We start from the raw sequence: 20,642 nt of genomic DNA, 5'->3' as shown, positions 1-20,642 counted from the left end.
TTGGAAAATTATCCTCACCAGATCCAGCAGATATTATACAATAGTACGTTTCTATTATATTTCTACAAGTACAATAGACACGGATTTCAATAGGTAATAAAATAAGTGGCATGTGGAAAGAAACGAAAGTAGAAAATATATTTCATTTTGTGGAAAGGTTTTTACTGATAAACTTGATAAAATGGAACAGAAAGAGGTTTCTCCTCTACGGTATTACATTTTAAATACCTCTTTTCACGGATTTCGGTTTATAGCTGAGGAAGATAGACACTGGACAGAAAGGTAAGTACATAAGAATTTATTTTTAGATCAAAACATTTATTATACAGGGTGTCCCGAAATTCATGCAACAAAATTTGGTCATAGATTCTTAAGACAAATTTAAGAGACCCGTATATTTTCTTTTTGCCAACTGGCCCCCTCTTTCGGTGTTACAGCCCCCTGAAATTGGCCCTAAGAAGTCTTTTTTTATATCTCAAAACCACGTTGTACGAGAATCACTAAATTTGGTACACAGGGGTTTTATGACATGTGGAATCTCACAGTGCTACGCTTTTTGGCGAGAAACCCCCTTAAGACACTTTTTCGTGGGCCCCCTTGTCTTTGGAACCAGAAAAATTTGGTCACAAATTTGATTTTTTTTTAATCATTAATTAGCTAGAAAGCTATTGAATTTAGAAACTTTTTTTCCCTTGATATTTGTTTTGAGGAAAATGGCGAATCACGATATGCATTCGATCACATTTTGACAAGTTTCTCGAAAACATTGCGTTTTACGAAAAAAGTATGAAGAGACAAAAAGTTTCTAAATTTAATGACTTTCTAATGGTCTAATCATTTTTTAAAAAATTTAAATATGCGACCAAATTTTTTTGGCTCCAAAGACAAGGGGGCCCACGAAAAATTGTCTTAAGGGGGTTCCCCACCAAAAAATGTAGCACCATCAGATTCCACATATCATAAAACCCCTATGTACCAAATTTAGTGATTCTCGTCCAACAGGGTTCCGAGATATAAAAAAAAGATTATTCTTAGGGGCGGACTTCAGGGTGCTGTAACTCTGAAAGAGGGGGCCACTTGGCAAAAATAAAAAATACGGGTCCCTAAATTTGTCTTATGAATCTGTGACCAAATTTTGTTGCATGAATTTCGGGACATCTTGTATTACTTCTAATATATGAAAAATAAACCAAAAAACCTTGACAAAATTTCTTTCGAAGCTAGTTTTTGCACAGATGTTCTTTGAGGTGTGCCAAACCAAATCCGTAAAAATCACAAAAATCACAACATTTGGTCAAAGTTTTTTGCAAATATTTTGCGTTCTACACACTGGACATCCATAATAGTTATGTGAAAGTTGTAGAGAATTTAATTATCCACAAGACTGGTCCTTCGCAATTTTTCCCAAAACCTCGCCCTTTTCGAGATATTTAAAGTAAAAGTTTCGACTTTATCGCTTGGGCGCGAGATATTCGCGAAAAACTTTGTTTTTGAAACTTTGACCTTGAATTTTTCGAAAACAGCGAGATTTCGGAAAAAATTGCAAGATACCAATCTTGCAGATAATGAAATTCTCTACAACTTGACCTACTATGTTGACCTTATGGATGTCCGATGCATTGAACGCGAAATATTTGCAAAAAACTTTAATTTTGTGATTTTTGCGAATTTGAGTTTGGGACACCTCAAAGAAATCCAGCTTAGAGGGAATTTTGTCGAGGTCAAATGCTAATTTCCCTGGGCTATTTATCTTATTTCATATACAGTGTGTTCCGTTCTTCTGGTTAACACCTCTAGAAATATGAGAAGGCTGTGGACTTTCCGCAAGCCATTTATTTTACAATTAGTACCCTTAAGGGAGGTTATATTCTACTAACCATTTTATTGATGTGACAAAAGCCTGGCCTACTAAGATTTTTTAAAAGTGTTGCTTTTGCAGAAAGTAGTAATAAACATTTTTTTTCAAAAATTCAATACCCATATACCAAATTTGATCGACAAATGTCTATTGAGTGTTTTTTTATGAGGTGCCAAACAAAATCAGACAACTAAAATGCGCAGGTCAGAGATTGCCATGAAAGTGAAAACAAGATTGCTCCACAACAGTTATGTAAAGAATTTTTAAATTTAAGAAGACGATTGGAAAAATGTGTTCTACTAGATGGAGATTTGGTGGGAAAACTAAAATTTAATTTAGATTAACGTTTTGCAATTTTTTGTTTAATTTAGTATTTTTTATAATTCATTACATTTTTTGTATGTTAATTATTATTTTGACTGTGGCCCCAATTAAAAGTGTTAAATTTATAGTGTCTATATTTTTTCTTTGTCCGACTGGTACCTACTTGTTTTCACTTTTATGGCATCTTTGACCTGCTTATTATAATTTTTACTTGTTTGATTTTTTGAAGTTCGACACCCCATAAAAAAACACTCCATAGACATTTATTGATCATATTTGATATATGGGTATTTTGATGGGTGTTAAATAGCCTGATAATATTATATTTTTGATTAAAAAAATGCCTAATACTACTTTCTGGAAAAACGACCCTTTTAAAAAATCGTAGTAGGTCAAGTTTTTGTCACATCAATCAAATGGTTAGTAGAATACAACCTCTCTTCGGGGTACTAATTGTAAAAAAAATTGGTTTGCAGAAAGTTCACAGCCTTCTCACATTTTCAGAGGTATTAACCTAAAAAACGGGGCCCACGTAAATTTAGACATTTTTATAAAAGAAAAAAAAAGTATAGTTTTAGGCACTACTGAAATATTAAGATTCATTAAGAGGTCAGCATTTTTTTAAATCGTACATTTTTTAACTCTTATACTCTTGTTATTCAAATTTTAAAAATTTTCTAAAAATTTCCGCCAATAATAGGCAACCTGTGACCTGTGATAAAAAATGTTAATTTCTTTAATTGTGTGAATTAATTATAGATATTTACAATTATGCACCATTTTAAATTTTGTCACGTGATCGATAACGCATTGTGACGTCATTTAGTGCGACTGACAGCACAACTTGGCAACCTAATATAAGGAAACGCTCATGAGGGAAGCTTCGAAGTAAAGTAAATTTGGCTATCTCTGGCTCTCTTAGCCTTTAATTGATTTTTAGCAAAACTGACAGTTTCAATCATTCGGATCACAATGAAAGAAAAATCGCAGCGGTTTGAACTCTTGAGAGTTTCTTTGGGATACTTTGAGATTTAAAAAAAAAACATCTATTTGTTATCAAATATCAAAGCCACAAGGGGCATCTTTTTTTTGAATGACAATAACAGCGACAAATCATCGTACGATGCTCTTGAATAGCGCAAATTAGAGATGATGAATCAAACTAAAAGAGATGACATGATTGCCAAAAAAAAAAAATTAAAATCCGTGGACCTTTTGAAAGAAAAGCAGCCTTCTTTAAAATATTTTTTCGCTGGATTTCTTGTGAATTCTTAAAGGTCCAGAAACTTGAAGCTTAATTTTTTATTACTTTACCATCATTTTTCGTTTGAAAATCAGCTAAAAATTTAGGATTATTTTATATTTGCTATTTTTGAATAATATAACCCCGATTGATGAGAATTTAGAAAAATATTGAGATTTAATTTGATTTAGTGCAATATCGATCGAGAAAACACAATGTCGACATACAAAATACAATGTTCCGCATAACCTGAGAACCAAATTTTAAATTCTCTTCATATTGGCGTAATTTTTAGAGTATTCTGGATTATTTGCTGTACTATAAGTTGGGTGGCTACCGGTATGTTAATACATTCAGCATGGAATGACTTCCAAAACAATTCAATAAGTTTCGTAGTTGAAACCAGCTATTTGGAATGGGATACCAATTTCCCTTCGATTGCAATCTGTGAGACGGACAACCAAAAGAATATTGCCGAAGTCACAGACAAGTAAGGGAAACTATTATCACTATTTCTTTAGTTTTAACATCTGTCATTAAGACCAAAATGGCTTCTTAATTATTTTCAGGGTATTTGGAGACCCCCACGACTACAACATGGATGAGATTGTCAAGGAACAAGTATATTTTAGGGGAGTGTCCTTCTACACCCTACAGCTGTGTGGGCCGGAAGAAAAATCTGCCAGCGACGACTGTTTCCTGAAGAACTTTAGTTACTTTTCTGATAAGGTATTTGACCAAATCATTTTTTATTGTGAAGGTAACTTTAAAAACTCACTGTAATTGTCCTAAAAATGTTCCAGTTTTATTTTTTATGTAGTTATATTAAATGTTTTCTATTTAGGTAAGAAGCAACTGTTCCCAAATTTTGAAAACCTGCAAATGGAACAATAAAGAATTCGACTGTTGTACCTATTTCCATCACATCGATACTGAAATGGGAAGATGTTACGGAATCAACTCCATGCAATCCAGGTTGGACTTGCTAAAACCATAGTTCGAAAAATTCCTATCAGCGTTGTTATTTCCAAAGCAAAAAACTGCTGAAAGCTATACACATTTAAAAATAACTCAGTTATTGCTAAAAATGCAATGAAAATAGTTATTTTTGATTCTAGAACGTGAAATGGTACTATTGCGTCCAAGAATGGCGCTAAGCTCGGCAATATATCCATTTATGCAAACAATATTTCTTCGAAAACAGCAACAAAATAAGACAATTATGTTATACAGGATGTGGCGTGTATAATCTATAAAAATTAAACTACAACTTTCTGATGATATTTGTAATATAAGTCTTATACGAAAAAGTTCTATCTTCGCGTTTTTTTTTTTTGTAAATTAAAGTACATTTATTTAACGAAAATGAAGGCCGACCCTGTGTTATTTATTAAAAACTTTGGAAATGTTTTTATGAGACCCGATAAAAGAAGGTTAGGTTACATTGTCAAAAAATTTGTAGTCAACTGATTTTGTATTTGTATTGAATTCATTATTCACTTAATTATTAAATATTAAGCATCGTCCATCGACCCATCAATATTAAAAAGTGAAAGATTCCATACAAAAGTTTTTATTTTCCATGATAGTGACAGTGTAATTTTTATAGAAACGAGATTCTTATTTCTTATTTTGCTTAATTTTTTAGTTTGTGCACAAACTAGTCTTACAATGAACCGAGAAAACAATGCATTTAATATTTCCGAACGTGTCGATATGGTGTTAGTGTAAAGCAAGTGAACCTTAATGTTGAAGACGCGGTGTTGGAAAATCTTGACAAAGACCCCACAATTAGTACTCGACGACTTGCACAGCAAGTAGGAACCTCATCTCGTACCATACATTGCATCTTAAGGCGCCAGCTGTTGCACTCCTATCATCTGCAACCCGTTCAACAGATTTTACCTCCGGATTGTGATCAATGAATGCGGAAACTTATACAGGGCTTTTTTTTGGATATTCTTCCGCTATTCTGTTAGCCGACGCAGGGGCCGATATTACCATCATTAAACGACATTGGGCTGGCGTTCTAGTACGGTAGCGGAGACGTATGTAGAAGATTCTATACAAAATAAAATTTCAATCGCAAATAAATTGTTACCATCTTCAGTAAAGCCTACGAAACTTGCCAATAATACAACGTGCGCAGTAAACTTAAACAATTGCAGCAACACCCAGAACTAGAAGCTACGATAACTGACAGCACTGGATCTGGCATAAATTGAACTCACTGCAATATCGGCACTTTCAATTTACATGTAGTGCAAAAGAAATTGTAATCGTCCTATTTATAATAGTTACTGTTTTGTATCGAAGTGTTATATTACTTAAAATGTATATTGTTTAATTATTAATAAAATCATAAATAATTTTTGAAAAAATTACAAATAATTTTGTTTTATGTTCTAGAACGAAAAAGACTTTGGCGTTCTAGAATATAAAAGTATTTTATGTAGGTGACAAAAAAACGCACTTTGTCACCTGAAAATTTATTTTCGAAAAAATATTTTTTTTTAACTTAATGAATTGTCTACGGCCTAACCTAACCCACTTTTTTGGGGCGCTCTGTAATTTGATTAGAAATTTAAAGTACGTAGTTAACACAGTTAAAATATTCATTCTTTTTTTTAGGGAAAAGTCCAGACCTTTCTTCAAAATGGTCTCAAATAAAAATACAGGACCTGGTACATTGCATCTGGAAATATATGGATACGCCAATGTAAGTTTACGCAGAAAAATGTTCGAATTCGTTTTCAAAACTAATAGCGTAACAGAACAGTACATAAAAAATATATTCTCTTGCCAAACAACTAAAATACAAAGTATAGAACGTTTAATTTTTTTTTAGTTATATATTTTAGGAGAACAAGAAGTACCGTCAATGACGACGCTGGCAAGCGAAGTATTGCAAATTTTACCACACATCCAATACCACAGATATTTCGGTATAAAAGAAATCGAAAACCAACCGGATGTGAGTGTTCATTTTCAAACCACAAATTAATTTCTATCGTTTAATTCGTTTCATTAATGGTTGTATTGTTCTTTTAGGTAAAATACGTGGGTATAGAACAGAGAAAGTGCCGTTTTATTCAAGAATCTGACTTGGATGTGTACAGGTACTACAGCCACAGTGCTTGCTGTGTACAGTGTAGGAAAAACGCCCAAATACAAAAATGTGGGTGTGCACATTATCTCATGCCCAATACAAGTGAGTGGGTACAATTTTGTGATCTGTATTCATTCGAAATTATCTTCTGATTCTAAGTGTTGGCACAAGGAGGATAAATGTAATTTTCCTGTGATTAATTTCTATAAAGAATGAATTAATCGAACAACTTTATTCAAATAATAGATACATACATATATTCAGTCGTCAACACAAAGATAATGACGCTGGTCTTCCTTGTGCAAAATCACAGAATTACAACCAGATATGTATGTAAGTTCTGTCAAGGTTTGTTACTAGTCGCGGTTAATATTTACAGTATATACAGTGTGTCCAAGATAAGGATGGGATAGCATTAGGATCTAGGAAACGGTAAGAGATACGGGGTGGCTCAAACTATAAAAAAGTTGTGTTTGTTTATACCTAACAATATGCCGTTTAGAAAGTTTTAAAGTTCCGGGTAGTTCCGGAGATATCCGGAAAAACCCGAGATTTCCCAAAATCGTTTAATTTTTTTCTGGCTTTATTAGACACCGAATTTTAAAATAAATTACATATTTACATTGCCACGCATTTCGCTCTATCCAATGGCGTCAACATTTTTGCAATCCGACGTTTCGTCTTCGAGGGGCCATCATCAGGTTAATTTTTTTTAAATACATCGCTGCTATTTTTATGACAAAATCTAGTCATTTTTAATTCTGAATTATATGGTATTACTATTGTAATGTAATGTTGTGTTGTAAAAAGGTTTTTAGCTTGTTTTAGCTGTCATTTAAATTTTTTCCTGAGTACGGCTCTGAACGCTTTCAAAATATCTATTAGAGAAAGTCATAACAGTATAAAAGTCAATACAGCACAAAATATCCAACATTTTTTTTATATATTCGTTTCCAAATAAAGCCAGAAAAAAATAAAACGATTTTGCAAAATTTCGGGTTTTTCCGGATATCTCCGGAACTACCCGGAATTTTAAAACTTTCTAAACGGCATATTGTCAGGTATAAAAAAACAACTTTTTTCTAATCTGAGCCACGCTGTATCTCACCATTTTCTAGATCCTAATGCTATCCCATCCTTATCTTGGCCACACTGTATATGCAGCATTACTCTGTACAATAGGTATTTACGTAATAAGTTTGTAAATAATTTTCACGATTGGTAATTTTGTCGTATGAAAAAGATAAATACAAATTGCTTACAATATTTTTTGTTACGACTGGTTATTCAAAAATTACCCTTAAAATTTGATCCCTAGGACCTGATCAGCAGTGCAATATCACCGGCCTGGATTGCTTGAGCATCAACTACAACGATTTAGCAGTACTAAAACCGTCTTGGGCAAATCGACCAGGTCTTTACTGCGATTGCTTACCCAGTTGTACAGAAATCGAGCTGTCTATCGTCAGAGACTTCAAGAAAGGGTAACAGCACACAAAAGTTTGAAATTATTATAAAAGTGTTACTCTTATTCATTTTTAGGATAGCTGAAGAGTACGCTATTGTAAAACTGTCTTTGGAACATCTGCCGACGGAACGATTCAAGAGAAATGTCGTTAGAGGAAAATTGGATTTGGTCGGTGAGTGTTAGCAAATTATTACAAATTTTCTTCTAAATTTTGAATATAAATGATAGTAGCTTTTGGTTGAACAATTCCCAGCATCGTTTCCACGTCATCGGTGTAGACTTCTTAAAGTTTCTTTGAGTTTCTTCTGAAGAGACGGGCGATATGTGACCCGAAACTCCAGAAACCTAAGCTAATGACGTGGCAACCAACCAGGGAATTGACAACTGTCATAGAAGTCTACAGACCAAGCCAAAAATAGTCTATGCTTTCAAAGAAAACACATTCAATCCTTGAAACCCTTGGGCATAATTTCAATTTTTTTAGTGTCAATGGGAGGAGCTACAGCTCTGTTCTTGGGAGCAAGTATCTTAAGCTTCGTCGAAATAATTTACTATTTTCCTGTACGACTTCTCACGGATATCTCGAGAAAAAGAGGGAAAGACAGAAAGAAAACTAAAAGTGAAGTGGAATCAAATAACGATTATCTTCCCAGAATTGACTAGCACATATATCTACACGTTAATCTAGTTATCTACTAATATATATGATGTTTGTTAGCTTAACTATAAATAAAAAATTACATACTTATAAGAGTTTGTTCATCAATAGTGTCTTCATTATTAGTTTTATAGATGAATTTTTATTTTTATTGTTTGTTTGTGTTGTGAGGTTATGTAATAAAATATAAATAATGCTATTGTACACTAACGCAGAAATGCATGTAGTTTTTTGGCAGTAAACACGGAAAAAAAATTGTCCTGCACTGCATTAACTGTACGACTACTCTTTCGTTTCTTGATGAAAATGCATAAAACAAAGTTTGTTTGAAAGGGGGAGCTATGTGCTGTTTTACAGGGAAAAATAATTATTTCTTTAAGAAAACTGTGTGGGATCATCGCGAGTACAGCTTAGTTAGCCCTGGAACTTTGCGCTTTTTTTTACAAAGTTAATGGGACAACCAATCAACTAAAGCATATTGGGCAAATATTCAGCAATATAAAACCAAACCGAAATGTGACATGTATTTTGTATGAATCGATCCCGGCAAAAATTTGCCTATATTTTATTTCATTCATATTTTTAGATTATAAGCGCTGGCTCCACTTTTTTTTTCGAAGAATGCATCTAAGTATTGTGTCTCAGTATATATACCGGGTGTCCCACTAAGGTCAGCGAGGTACGATGTTACGGAAAGTAGGTATAGGCCTTAGAGCTTCGGGAAAAGAATTTTCTTTGATAAATCAACCAAGAGAAATATATGGAAATAGTTTTCAAGTTCGTAGCTCTGCCGCTGGGGGGCTCAATCTCCATACCAAAACATACAGTTGAATTTTTCACAGAAATGTTTCCTATTCAGGTATATTAAACAGTACAAATATGGAAAGCCGGATTCATTGCGTATAATTTTTGTTATTGATATTTTATTTTTTGCTCACTGATTTGAAAATAATTTGATAACAAAAAAGATATCGAACCCTTTTTGGCGTCAAAATGTAGCTATTTTTATGCTCTTCAAACTAACCCATAAAAAGTTTGATCTTGCTATTTCAATTTTTTAAGCAAACGTGAAACAACCTAATCTTAGCTTAGATAAATAGCGTCGATAAATAACTAAATAAGCTATACCATCTTTAAGCAACACTTTAGTTAGACATTTGAAACTTGTGCTATATTCATCAATTTTCTGTGCTGAATTTATTTAGCCTTGCATTTAATATTGTTGAGAAAAATCCATGAAACGACATTCTTTTGAAATAACGCCATCTATAGGTTTCCATATTGCGGTAAATGACATTTCGCATTCACCACGAGATAAAGCATTAACAGACCTTTCCAACGAAATATAACATTATGGGGTTTTGATGAAACAATCCTTAAAAAAATGCATTTTTCTGATCAGACATTAGGGGCTTCCCCCACCTTTTCTGTCGAGAGATAGAACAAAATGTCAATTACAAAAATTATGCGCAATAAATCCGTCTATCCATATTTGTACTATTTAATATACCTGAATAGGGAACATTTCTGAGAAAAATTCAACTATGTTTTGGTATGCAGATTGCGCCCCCTAGCGACCGAGCTACGAACTTGGAAACTATTTCCAGTGATTTCTCTTGGTCGCTTTATTAAAGAAAATTCCTTTCTCGAAGCTCTAGGGCCTATACTTTCCCTGATATCGTACCTCGCCGACCTTAGTAGGACACCCTGTATAGTATACGGATTTATTCTTTGAAACCCGTTCTTTAAGAATATGACATTAAAAAATAATTATGACTCAATTTTCATCCAATATTTTCAAAAGTTTGAGAAACACCCAAAAAGGGAAGCAAAAATGAAAACACTCGTAATACAGATTAACGGAGAAGAATACAGTATTAATACTATAGTAAATTGTAGCTCAGAACCTGCCCTTTCCGGCTGTTGTACTGGTTTTCTACCTGGATATTTGGGCAACGAACCCCCCATGTGAAAAGGTGCCACTAATTCAATGGCATTTGACTTCGTTTTAGTCTGACGCAATTAATTGTTAGGTTGTCCTATTAACTTTATAAAAAAAGCGCTAAGTTCGACTGCCCACTAATTCGCAATGATTCTAGATAGATTCTTAAGGAGGCAATTATTTTTCCCTGTAAAATAGCTTATAGAAGGAAAGATTGAAGCTCCCCCTTTCAAACAATGCTTTTTATCAAGAGACGAAAGACATTAAGTGCAGCACCGCTTTGAAATACGTGTTTTTCTGGCTGATTTGCATACGAATCGTCATTGTATGTAAATCCCTAAATATCTCCTAAATATGGCATGTGCGAAAAAATTAGAAACAACCTTTTTTGTAGAGAATTTTATGCTCTACAATTTCGCCCCTTTGCATATTTGTGACATTCTCAATACTTTAAGTTAAAGTTATTCAAGAAATATATTTTCTTGCAGTTTTCCGGCCATTTCCCAAATTCTCTCGGCCCGTTCCCGTGGAAAACAATTTTTTTTTCTTCATCTACTAGAAAAATACTAATCACTTGCAAAAAAATGTGCACTTTGGTATTACTGCCATTTTAAAACCTCTAGCAATTGGACTATACAAGGTGTCCCACCGGGAACTGTATCGATCGATATCTAGGACACATCCGAAAATTTTGAAAATTTGGCGACATGGCAATGTTCCTGGGACGAACACAACTAAAATATCTAGAACTCTCCAGCACTTCCGGTCATACCGGAAGTCGACACCAACTTCGTTATTTTAAATAGAACACCCTATATATTATTGCATTTTCGGATTCTACGTGAAATTTTAGGGTCACTTTATTAAATACTCCTTATGGCTAGGAGTAATAAATTTCGAGATATTCATTTTTAAAGAAAAAAATTGACAGATGTAAGGGTCCGCAGAGATGCTAATAACTCTTTTCAAGCGCGATATCAAGCTCATTTTTGGTATTCGTAGAGAACTTGGACGACGCTCACTTATGGTATATATTTAAATTCAAAAATATTATACCAAGCGTTTCATTTTCGCTGTTACCTTTTGGCAAAGTAAAACTTTCTTAGCTTAAATGGAACATTGCTCTGTCTTGTACACATTGAAATTCTCTTTCAAGCCATATAAGCATTTTTAGGGTTGCGATCACTACTTTTGGAGATATTTGCAAGTTTCTACTATTTTGGCAGTTTTCATCATATCTGAAGTGTTATCAAAATTGCCTTGTACATAAACTTGTCAAAAATAACAAAAGTGGCTTGGCTTGTGTCAAATATTGTTGTGTGTCGTGTCACTAAACGAAACTAAAATATCTATATAAATTACTATATATATAAATTACTCAAACGAAGATTATTTCGATTTGTTTATAATTTAGGGACAATGTGACAAAAGCGGAAGCCATTACCGATTACTGGGAAACAAATTATTGCAAATTTTAAAAACTGTAGTGCTTAATATGAAATATACAACTATGAAAAATATCAATTCTTGTAAGCAAATATATTATTATTGGTCTGGACGATGAATAATTCAAATTGTGTGTACTATCACTATTATTGAATGAATTAACAACGATTTAAATATATTTAAATAGTCACGTTTCCATGTTTGCATTGATTGTAGTTTTTTTGAATGCCTTCTTTGGGATGGTACGCAATTAAAACAGCAGCATCACAATTATGAAATTCCCTTAAAAAAATATTTTTTTTGTGTCCACTTTACAGTCATATTAAATGAATGCATTATCGATTGGGAAAAATCCTGTCATTTACATTTGTCCTTAAGTATGGCATAATTCTACACACATGAATTTCAACCGAATCCTATCTAAATCGTATTCATAAATATTTTGCGTAGCACCAATATTTACAAAATAATTCCTGATAGAAGAATACCTGAATATCGAGTTTTTTTACGAGGTGAATGTAATAGTAGTGATACCGGTATACAGGATGCCCTCATATTGACCTTTCGTCAGTTAAGTCATTAGATTCGGCACGAAAAAAATTCCTTGCAAGACATGATTACATATACAGGGTGTCAATAAACTTATGTCAAAAATTTAAAAGGGTGAAAAAGGAGCAAAAACTGAGTTAACTGATGTCACAAACTTGTATCGGAAGTTTAAGGTCATAGAGAAAAAAGCTAATTAAAAATATGTTTAAAACTGTTTCGGAACTGCTGAAATACATGTATTTTATCGCGGCGAGTACTTACAAAACATTCTGTAACACTTTTTGTAAATTTCTTATGAAACCCGACTGTATGCCAAAGTCAGTTTGTAATACATTGTTGTAGTGATTGCTGTGCTGTTTTTCGAGAGTACATTTAATAGCCGTATTTCCAAATTTTCTATTGAAAATGGCGCATTTATTTAGCAATTGCGAATATTATGATATACTCATAATTTATGGCGAAGCAAACGAAAATGCCCACAAAGCTTGCGTGCTAGATATCCTGAACGACGTGCCCCCGCACAGCGAACATTTGTTCTTGACCCTGAAAAAAAGGTTATCTTAAACAAATTGCTGCGGAATTAATATCACCTTCTGGTATAAGTACTAAAAATTGGTAAATATCTCCCCCTTCAATACCTAAATTTTCGAATTTGTCTTATATTTACTTCCCCGAATATATCGTGGTAATTATTAGGGTACACCCTGTACTTAACGCTGCATAAATAACTTATTGCAGCGCCCCGGTACGATCCAAAAGAAATTCAAATTTTAAGGGAAATATTTCTGCGTTACAATACTTTGGAAATGAATTTTTCGAATTCTCGAAAGGCCCATAAAAGCTGCTTCGTCTAGGCATACAATCAGTATCTAATAGCTAACTATTAGAACGAGTTAGCTATAGAACGGCAAAATGGCAACAAAGATTGCTGTTTATTGCGTCACGATACTGGTTATAACATCAGCCATAGGTAAGAATAATTGTTTTGACGTTATATGTTTAAGTTTTGCATTACATTACATTGTAGATGTAGTCAAAAGGGTCGTTTCCCATTTTGTTCATAATTGTTTTCAAATGATGTACTTCGTAATTTTTTATTTCCGACTGTTTTGTGCAAAAATATTTCATTTTAAATTAAAGCGACGGATGACGTCTTTTTTGGAAGTTCGCACTAAAACTGTTTTTATAGCGACTACACTCAACTGATTCTATTATCCTGATAGAAAAAACACTTTCATTGTCAAGAAAATTCGATATTTCCGTTGATGTTTCGTTGCAAATAAACTCAGTATTTTGTTTTTTTTACATTTCATCGACAAAACCACTACTGTTGCAAAAACATTAAAAAAAACCGTAGGGCTAGTTTTATATAAAGTTAAGGAGATACCTATAAAAAAATTGTGCTAGAATGTATCATGAACAAATGCTGAAAAACATTTTTATGGCACGCATATTTTTTTTAATAAGAGACGATTCACTAAATTTATAAAAAAATAGGGGGTCACAACACCTAAAAATAAACATTTAGCAATTTTAATTGTGATATTTAAAAAATAGGAGTGGCTCGTTACATTACATTTACATTTTTATTGATTTTAAGGAAAAAAGTCCCTTAAACCGTATATTCTAAACGGCATGATTTTCGAAATACCGGGTCAAAATTGAAAAATAACTCATTTATGCTCGAAAGCTATTGGGCGTAGATTAATGGGACTTATACAACTATAGAAACCCAGCAGCGGAAATACTTAACACACTGTAGAGACAATTTTTTTTGGAACGTTTTTTGTTCCTGGTAAATAATTTTTTTCTGAATCCAACGATAATGTTTGGTTTGATTTTTGCCAAAACTTTACAATCTATTATATTAATAAACATATGTGTCACTTCATTTGAAAAAAAGTACCTTTTTAGTAGTGACATGACATACGCCAAATAATAGGCAACCCTATAGTGCAGAAGAATTTCTCAATATATTTACTAGACCGATTTTCGACCTTATGTACTTTGGACATAAGTGCCAAAAAAATGGCTTCTTAAACCTTAAATATTGCGATATTCTGGCAATATTAGAAATATTTAAAAAGTTTCAAACCCCTAGTGACAAACTAATAGAATTTTAGAATTTATATATTTACATATATTGGCTTTTATAGTAATTAATAAATTAAAATTATATCAATGTTATTGAGTATCGCATTAAAGATAAAAAACATTCAATAAACACACTGACACAGTACAACACCAAGAAAAACAATAACAATACTTACAATTAGTAGAACTAGAAAAAGCCAAGATTAAATAAAACAAAAGAAAATACGCTAATGATAACGGCAATAACCAGAGAGCGGACAATTTGTGTCTTTAACTTTGAACATAGATATGTCATTCATAAACCTAGATACATTATCCATGACGCAGTGGCGTGTCGGGTATGCATCGGAAATTTACGTGATAATTCACGAAAATTCCACGGTACATACATTTTTAGGCGTTATAAAATATTTAGAAAATCAGAATTTGTATACTACATATTTATTAAATAAAGTTCGGTTAAAAATAGTGTCGTTCTTTTAATTGGAAATTAGGAGTCAATGTAACGAATACCTCAGGCGACGCACATGATAGAATAGTCCAACTCACGCTCCATTCGTAACAGGGCTGCAGTTTGAATTCTGACCAATAGGAATTCGATAAACGCAACCGATGTCGACGGATTGACTAGAGATGGGCGCGAGTGTCATTTCATTTCTTTAGAACTAAATTAACTTAATTATTTTCTCGTTATTTAACCTGTTCACATGATTTATGGATTTTAAATAAAGGGTACAAATCTTCGCGAGGATAATACGATATATTTGCTATACATAATAATTATATTTTGCATATTTTATACACAATACATTTTTGAACGCGTACACATCTCTACCAAAATTTGACCTATTCTTCGGGTTAAAGACACACATTGTCCGCTCTCTAGCGATAACATATCAACAAGAGCTCACCTGTGTATGAGGCTATTCTTTCCGAGCATAAGCATTAGGAATAACATGGCTAATGTTAAATTTTTAATATTTAAATGTAGGAATATTCTTTTATATCGTTTTTTGTTAAGTTTTAAGCACATTAGTGTATTTATTTTACGTGTTGGTTATTCTTAAATGCTTCCAAATCCTTATAAAAATAAATTAATTTGAAGTTGTTCGTTTTTATAGTATCTATGCAAATAGTACAAAAGGGTCAGATTCGGTCTGTACAATTTCAACTATAACAATTTGTTGCGGGTTGCCTAAATATGTGACGTCACACTAAAAGAGTCTGTTGACATCCGCCTGTCCTTAAAATAAGCTTTGAAAAAAAAAATTTTTAACCAATTAACGTAATTTTTTTTGTTTTTGAGAATCTTGCGACATTTTTTACAAGACACTCAATATAAACATATACAGAATTTCACTTATAGTAGCAAAGACTGGTACGAATTCATTTTCTTTATTCCTACTGATACTGTCAAGCGGTTGTAATTTTTCTTGAAGTCGAAGGCAATTTGTTATTATTCTTTGAAATGTTTTTTTCTGGATAAGAAATCTTAAGTGCAAGCAGCATTTCCTACAGAAATATCAAGCAAAATCATTTGCGACTTAACATTATTATACATATATTCTTTTAAAGTATATGTACCTACTTTAATTGATTTATTTCGTAGATGTTAAATCTCACATAATAAGTGCACGAGTTGCAAGAAGCACCACCACCCGGACTTGTAGATTGGAATGTACCCGTAAGTATTTTTATTTAAAAAAATATAAACGTATGTACAAGGCGTCTCGGAAATGATAAGAAAGATTACCCTCATACATATACCTACTGTTAGTGTTTTATATAAAATATTTTCCTTCAAACCTCCCCTTAAAAGGTACAGCTTTTGTTGGAAGGTAGAGCAGCATATTTTGATATTTGAACACTATTCAAAAAATGTTCCAAACATTAAAAGTAGGTATAATTTTTTTATCTGTTCCCACTATAGCATATAAATAGATTTATTAATACATTGTTTTTAAGGAGGTAAGTGGATTTTACCGTAGAAGTTGCTGGACAACGGGAGGTAAGTGAGGTAACTTACCTCCCTAGGGAAAAAAGCGATTTTGAATTATAAATGCATATTTTATGAAGAAATAAATATAAATATTTCATGAACATTACATTTTATTAATTATTATTAATGAATATTTATAGTAATTTTACAGTTATTACATTTAATAACATTTATAAAATCTGGATAATTATTTTCCTCGCGTTTACTAATTGTCACATTTTTCTCAAAATGATTGGACCGCTCTATTTCAGTCACTGGAGGCTCAATATTATCTGACTGATTCATTAAAATAGCATGATACGACGTACTACTAGAACCTGGAATTGAAATGTCATTGTAAAGAATCCTGTTGGTTATTTCATTTTTGTTACATAAAATGTCAGTAACATAACGTTCTGCAATTGTGGCTGATTTCCACCCATGTCTCTTTGGTAATACATCAACTCCTGTATTAGCCAGTAACGTTGCCGATGTTCTTCGGAATAAATGGCTTGTATATGTTTCAGGATGTTCTAATTTCAAAAACTGTAATCTTATTAAAAATCATAGGAAGAGTATTCTTGCCGACTGGTTCGTTGTAACATCTACCTGCTTGATAGCTATAAAAAGGGTGAAATTTCAGTTTTAATTTCCAATCTAATCTTGATAGATTTCTTGATAATTTCTAGGTGAGAAACAGAACCCAGACGAGAAGTAATAATTGTAAATGTACGTGACATACCATTTTTAGAATCTACAATAGCGCACTTTCGACTTCTCGGGCAGTAAAAATTCGCAGGCAACATTTGCTGCACTTTCTATTTGAAAATCACTCATTTAGAAATAATAATTCAAAATCACCAACATTGCAACTTTTATGTAGCTTTGTTTATAAACACCTTAGAAACGACCAACTCCAAACAACCAAGGCGACTTTGCAAGATTTCGAATAATGTCAAAATGAATTGATTAAGAAAATAAAACCTATGGATATGTTCCGTTACCTCACCAAAGGAACCGAATTGGTAAGTGGAAAAATGACAGCAAACCGGAATTGGTTGATAATTGTAATGGGACGTTCATTGTTCATTGACCTTGTCATTGACTTAACATTTGACGAGATGATGAATAATAAGGCCGTTGTTTTTATTGCAATATTGCAATGAGCGCAATATAGAATTTTGTCATCCTACAAAATCAGAATAATAAACTAGTTTATCTACCTAACACAAGAAATATAATTATTTAACAGTCATATATACATATATTTTACATTACCTCCATTTCCAAAAAATTTGGCCAGTAATCTAACCTCAACTTTACTGATACTCTGATCTAATCACAAAACATAGATCTAATTTTAACAATTGACAGCTTAAAAACTACGATCTACCACTTCTACCAGTAAAAATAACCGGTTGTTGCGGTAGCAAGAAATCCACCAATTTTTCAGTAACCGCGTTCCGAAACCGTACAACTTTTCAGGAATTTGCAGGATACGGAACGCCAAACCACTATTTCGGTGCCTCTGGTGAGGTAACGGAACATATCCCTAATCTTTATTTCATGAACATAAAGAACTATGGGAGCAGATAAAATGTTATACACCACGCAGCAGTTAAGTATAATTTACCAGTCTCGGACTCTATTGCCAGCCATCGTTCCGCTCGGGCGCAAAATCGTCCTCGACTGGTAAATAATATTTACCTCCTTTATAGTGTAACTAACTATTGCTCTAAAGTAATCTAAAAAGTCTCAACTACTTACAGCTACAACTACCACTACTGAAAAACCTGGCGAACCGTCAGGTACTACTGGAGGTACTTCAGGTAATAGTTTCATAGGCATTGAATAATACTTTTCAAATATTGTAATATTTAGAGTAATTTCAAAAAGCTTTTGTAACTTTTAAGGAAATCCAGATGGAGATACCACTACTACTGAATCGACGAATCCATCAAACCCAGTGCCAGGTAGCACCCCAGATGGTGGTTTGGAAACCAGTGGAACCCCAGGTGGAATTGGAACAACTCCAAAACCAACAGACCCAGAGGCTCCTGGCACCACAGAAAAGCAGACGGGCTTACCCGAAATAACTATACAACCAACGGACGGAGGTACAAGTGGCTCTACAGACGATTCGGAAACCAGTGGAACCCCAGGTGGAATTGGAACAACTCCAAAACCAACAGACCCAGAGGCTCCTGGCACCACAGAAAAGCAGACGGGCTTACCCGAAATAACTATACAACCAACGGACGGAGGTACAAGTGGCTCTACAGACGATTCGGAAACCAGTGGAACCCCAGGTGGAATTGGAACAACTCCAAAACCAACAGACCCAGAGGCTCCTGGCACCACAGAAAAGCAGACGGGCTTACCCGAAATAACTATACAACCAACGGGCGGAGGTACAAGTGGCTCTACAGATGGTTCGGAAACCAGCGGAACCACAGATGCAACTGCAACAACAAAACCAACGGAACCAGAGACAACTACAGATGAGGGAACCAGTGAAACCTCAGAAGGACCGAGGGAACCATCCGGCAGTACTACAGATAGTTCGGAACCCAATGCCACCGAAGAAGAACCTACTACCCCAGGGAAGCCTACAAGGAAGCGTAATATTGATTCAAAATTAGTCACATATTTATAATAATTTTCTTTTTAATTTTTAGCACTCCCCGTGTGTCCTTACAGATGTATCCCCTTAAGAGGTAAATTTTAAGTTATTAGCAAAATCGTTTAACTCAACAAACACGACCAAACTGCTTTAATGGAGTCGTTTTTTATTACATCCTCTTTTTTTCTAATATTTCCGTAGACATAAAAATGCGAGCGCGATTAAATCCAATGTATTGAAGATCTCCACTTAGGCGTCTTGTATTACTATTGGCTGTTGTTGGCATTGCCAATTTAGCAACACACCTTTGGTTTTACATACATACACGATAGAACTGCAAATATAAATGTAACGAAGTAAAGTAAATACGTCACGCTTTACTCATTCTCATATAATTTTGAGGAATTTGAAGAATACACGATAATAAAAAAACTTTATTACTGACTTTATCTGACATAAGCGTCCACTGTTATATACATATAATTTCACCAACGGAAACGACCCTATCACCAATATTCCTTAAAAATTTATATTTATTTTTCTCTTGTTTCCTATTTAGGAGGGAATAAACACAATTGAATGATTTTCAGGTCATCCCCATACCTACGTTGATAAACACAACATATATTCGCACGAAGCTAATAAAGGTAAGGAATAAGAGCTGGATTAGAGTCATTCCTCATCATTACTATCTTTTTCTAGCGCACGAGAAACACAATCCGCACCAGCACCAAGACAAACACCACTTGAAGCACCAGGACAAGCACCACCTCAAACACGAAGACAAGCACCACCTTAAGCACCAAGAGAAGCACCACGGGAACCAGCACGAGCACCTTCAAGAAAAGCATCACCTGAAGCACCAAGAAAAACACCACGCCAACCACAACCCTCAAGAAAAGCACCACCTAAAGCACCAAGAGAAGCACCACGCGAACCAACACGAACACCTTCAAGAGAAACATCACCTGAAACACCAAGAAAAGCACCACGCCAACCCCAACCCTCAAGAAAAGCACCACCTAAAGCACCAAGAGAAGCACCACGCGAACCACCAGGAGCACCTTCAAGAGAAGCATCACCTTAAGCACCAAGAGAAGCACCACGGAGCTCATGGTAATCCCCAGGAGAAACAGCATAGCGCACACCAGCATTTCCACGAAGCGGAAAAGCACCATGGCCTTCATGAGAAACATGCCCCAGACGCTCAGCACTAAACAATGACCCTGATTACGATAAAGGATTTTAAAAAGGTGTGGGTTAAGAAGTAGTTAGTCGTAGAAAAAGTTGTACATAAATGCATACCATTTTTTACATATATAAATATATATTTTAATTATTAATAACGAG

At 33.9% G+C, this 20,642-nt stretch overlaps 2 protein-coding genes across 4 annotated transcripts; both read left to right on the top strand.

Annotated features, from left to right (window-relative positions):
- Window positions 1-181: 181 nt before the first annotated feature.
- LOC108905517 (sodium channel protein Nach-like) lies at window positions 182-8,665 on the top strand. The gene is made up of 10 exons (XM_018708401.1): window positions 182-282; window positions 3,721-3,915; window positions 3,995-4,154; window positions 4,270-4,400; window positions 6,057-6,144; window positions 6,274-6,399; window positions 6,477-6,636; window positions 7,853-8,018; window positions 8,077-8,174; window positions 8,487-8,665. Exons 1-10 carry the CDS (start codon window positions 182-184, stop codon window positions 8,663-8,665), a joined length of 1,404 nt encoding a protein of 467 aa, XP_018563917.1.
- Window positions 8,666-13,457: 4,792 nt separating this feature from the next.
- On the top strand, window positions 13,458-20,642 carry LOC108905632 (myb-like protein Q). 3 transcript variants are annotated; one of them, XM_018708601.1, is made up of 8 exons: window positions 13,458-13,567; window positions 16,301-16,375; window positions 18,439-18,498; window positions 18,583-18,684; window positions 18,832-19,290; window positions 19,348-19,386; window positions 19,883-19,939; window positions 19,995-20,642. In XM_018708601.1, the coding sequence occupies exons 1-8, from the start codon at window positions 13,510-13,512 to the stop codon at window positions 20,507-20,509; spliced, it is 1,365 nt and encodes a 454-aa protein (XP_018564117.1). In that variant the 5' UTR covers window positions 13,458-13,509; the 3' UTR covers window positions 20,510-20,642. The 3 variants fall into 3 exon arrangements, with proteins under 3 accessions (XP_018564117.1, XP_018564115.1, XP_018564116.1); XM_018708599.1 differs by having other exon boundaries at window positions 18,583-19,290; XM_018708600.1 differs by lacking the exon at window positions 18,439-18,498 and having other exon boundaries at window positions 18,583-19,290.

The sequence above is a fragment of the Anoplophora glabripennis genome, unplaced genomic scaffold (assembly GCF_000390285.2).
Source record: "Anoplophora glabripennis isolate ALB-LARVAE unplaced genomic scaffold, Agla_2.0 scaffold53, whole genome shotgun sequence".
Classification (NCBI taxonomy): domain Eukaryota; kingdom Metazoa; phylum Arthropoda; class Insecta; order Coleoptera; family Cerambycidae; genus Anoplophora; species Anoplophora glabripennis.
The sequence above is the reverse complement of the archived record's forward strand: the minus strand, read 5'-3'. Positions and strand labels throughout refer to the sequence as shown.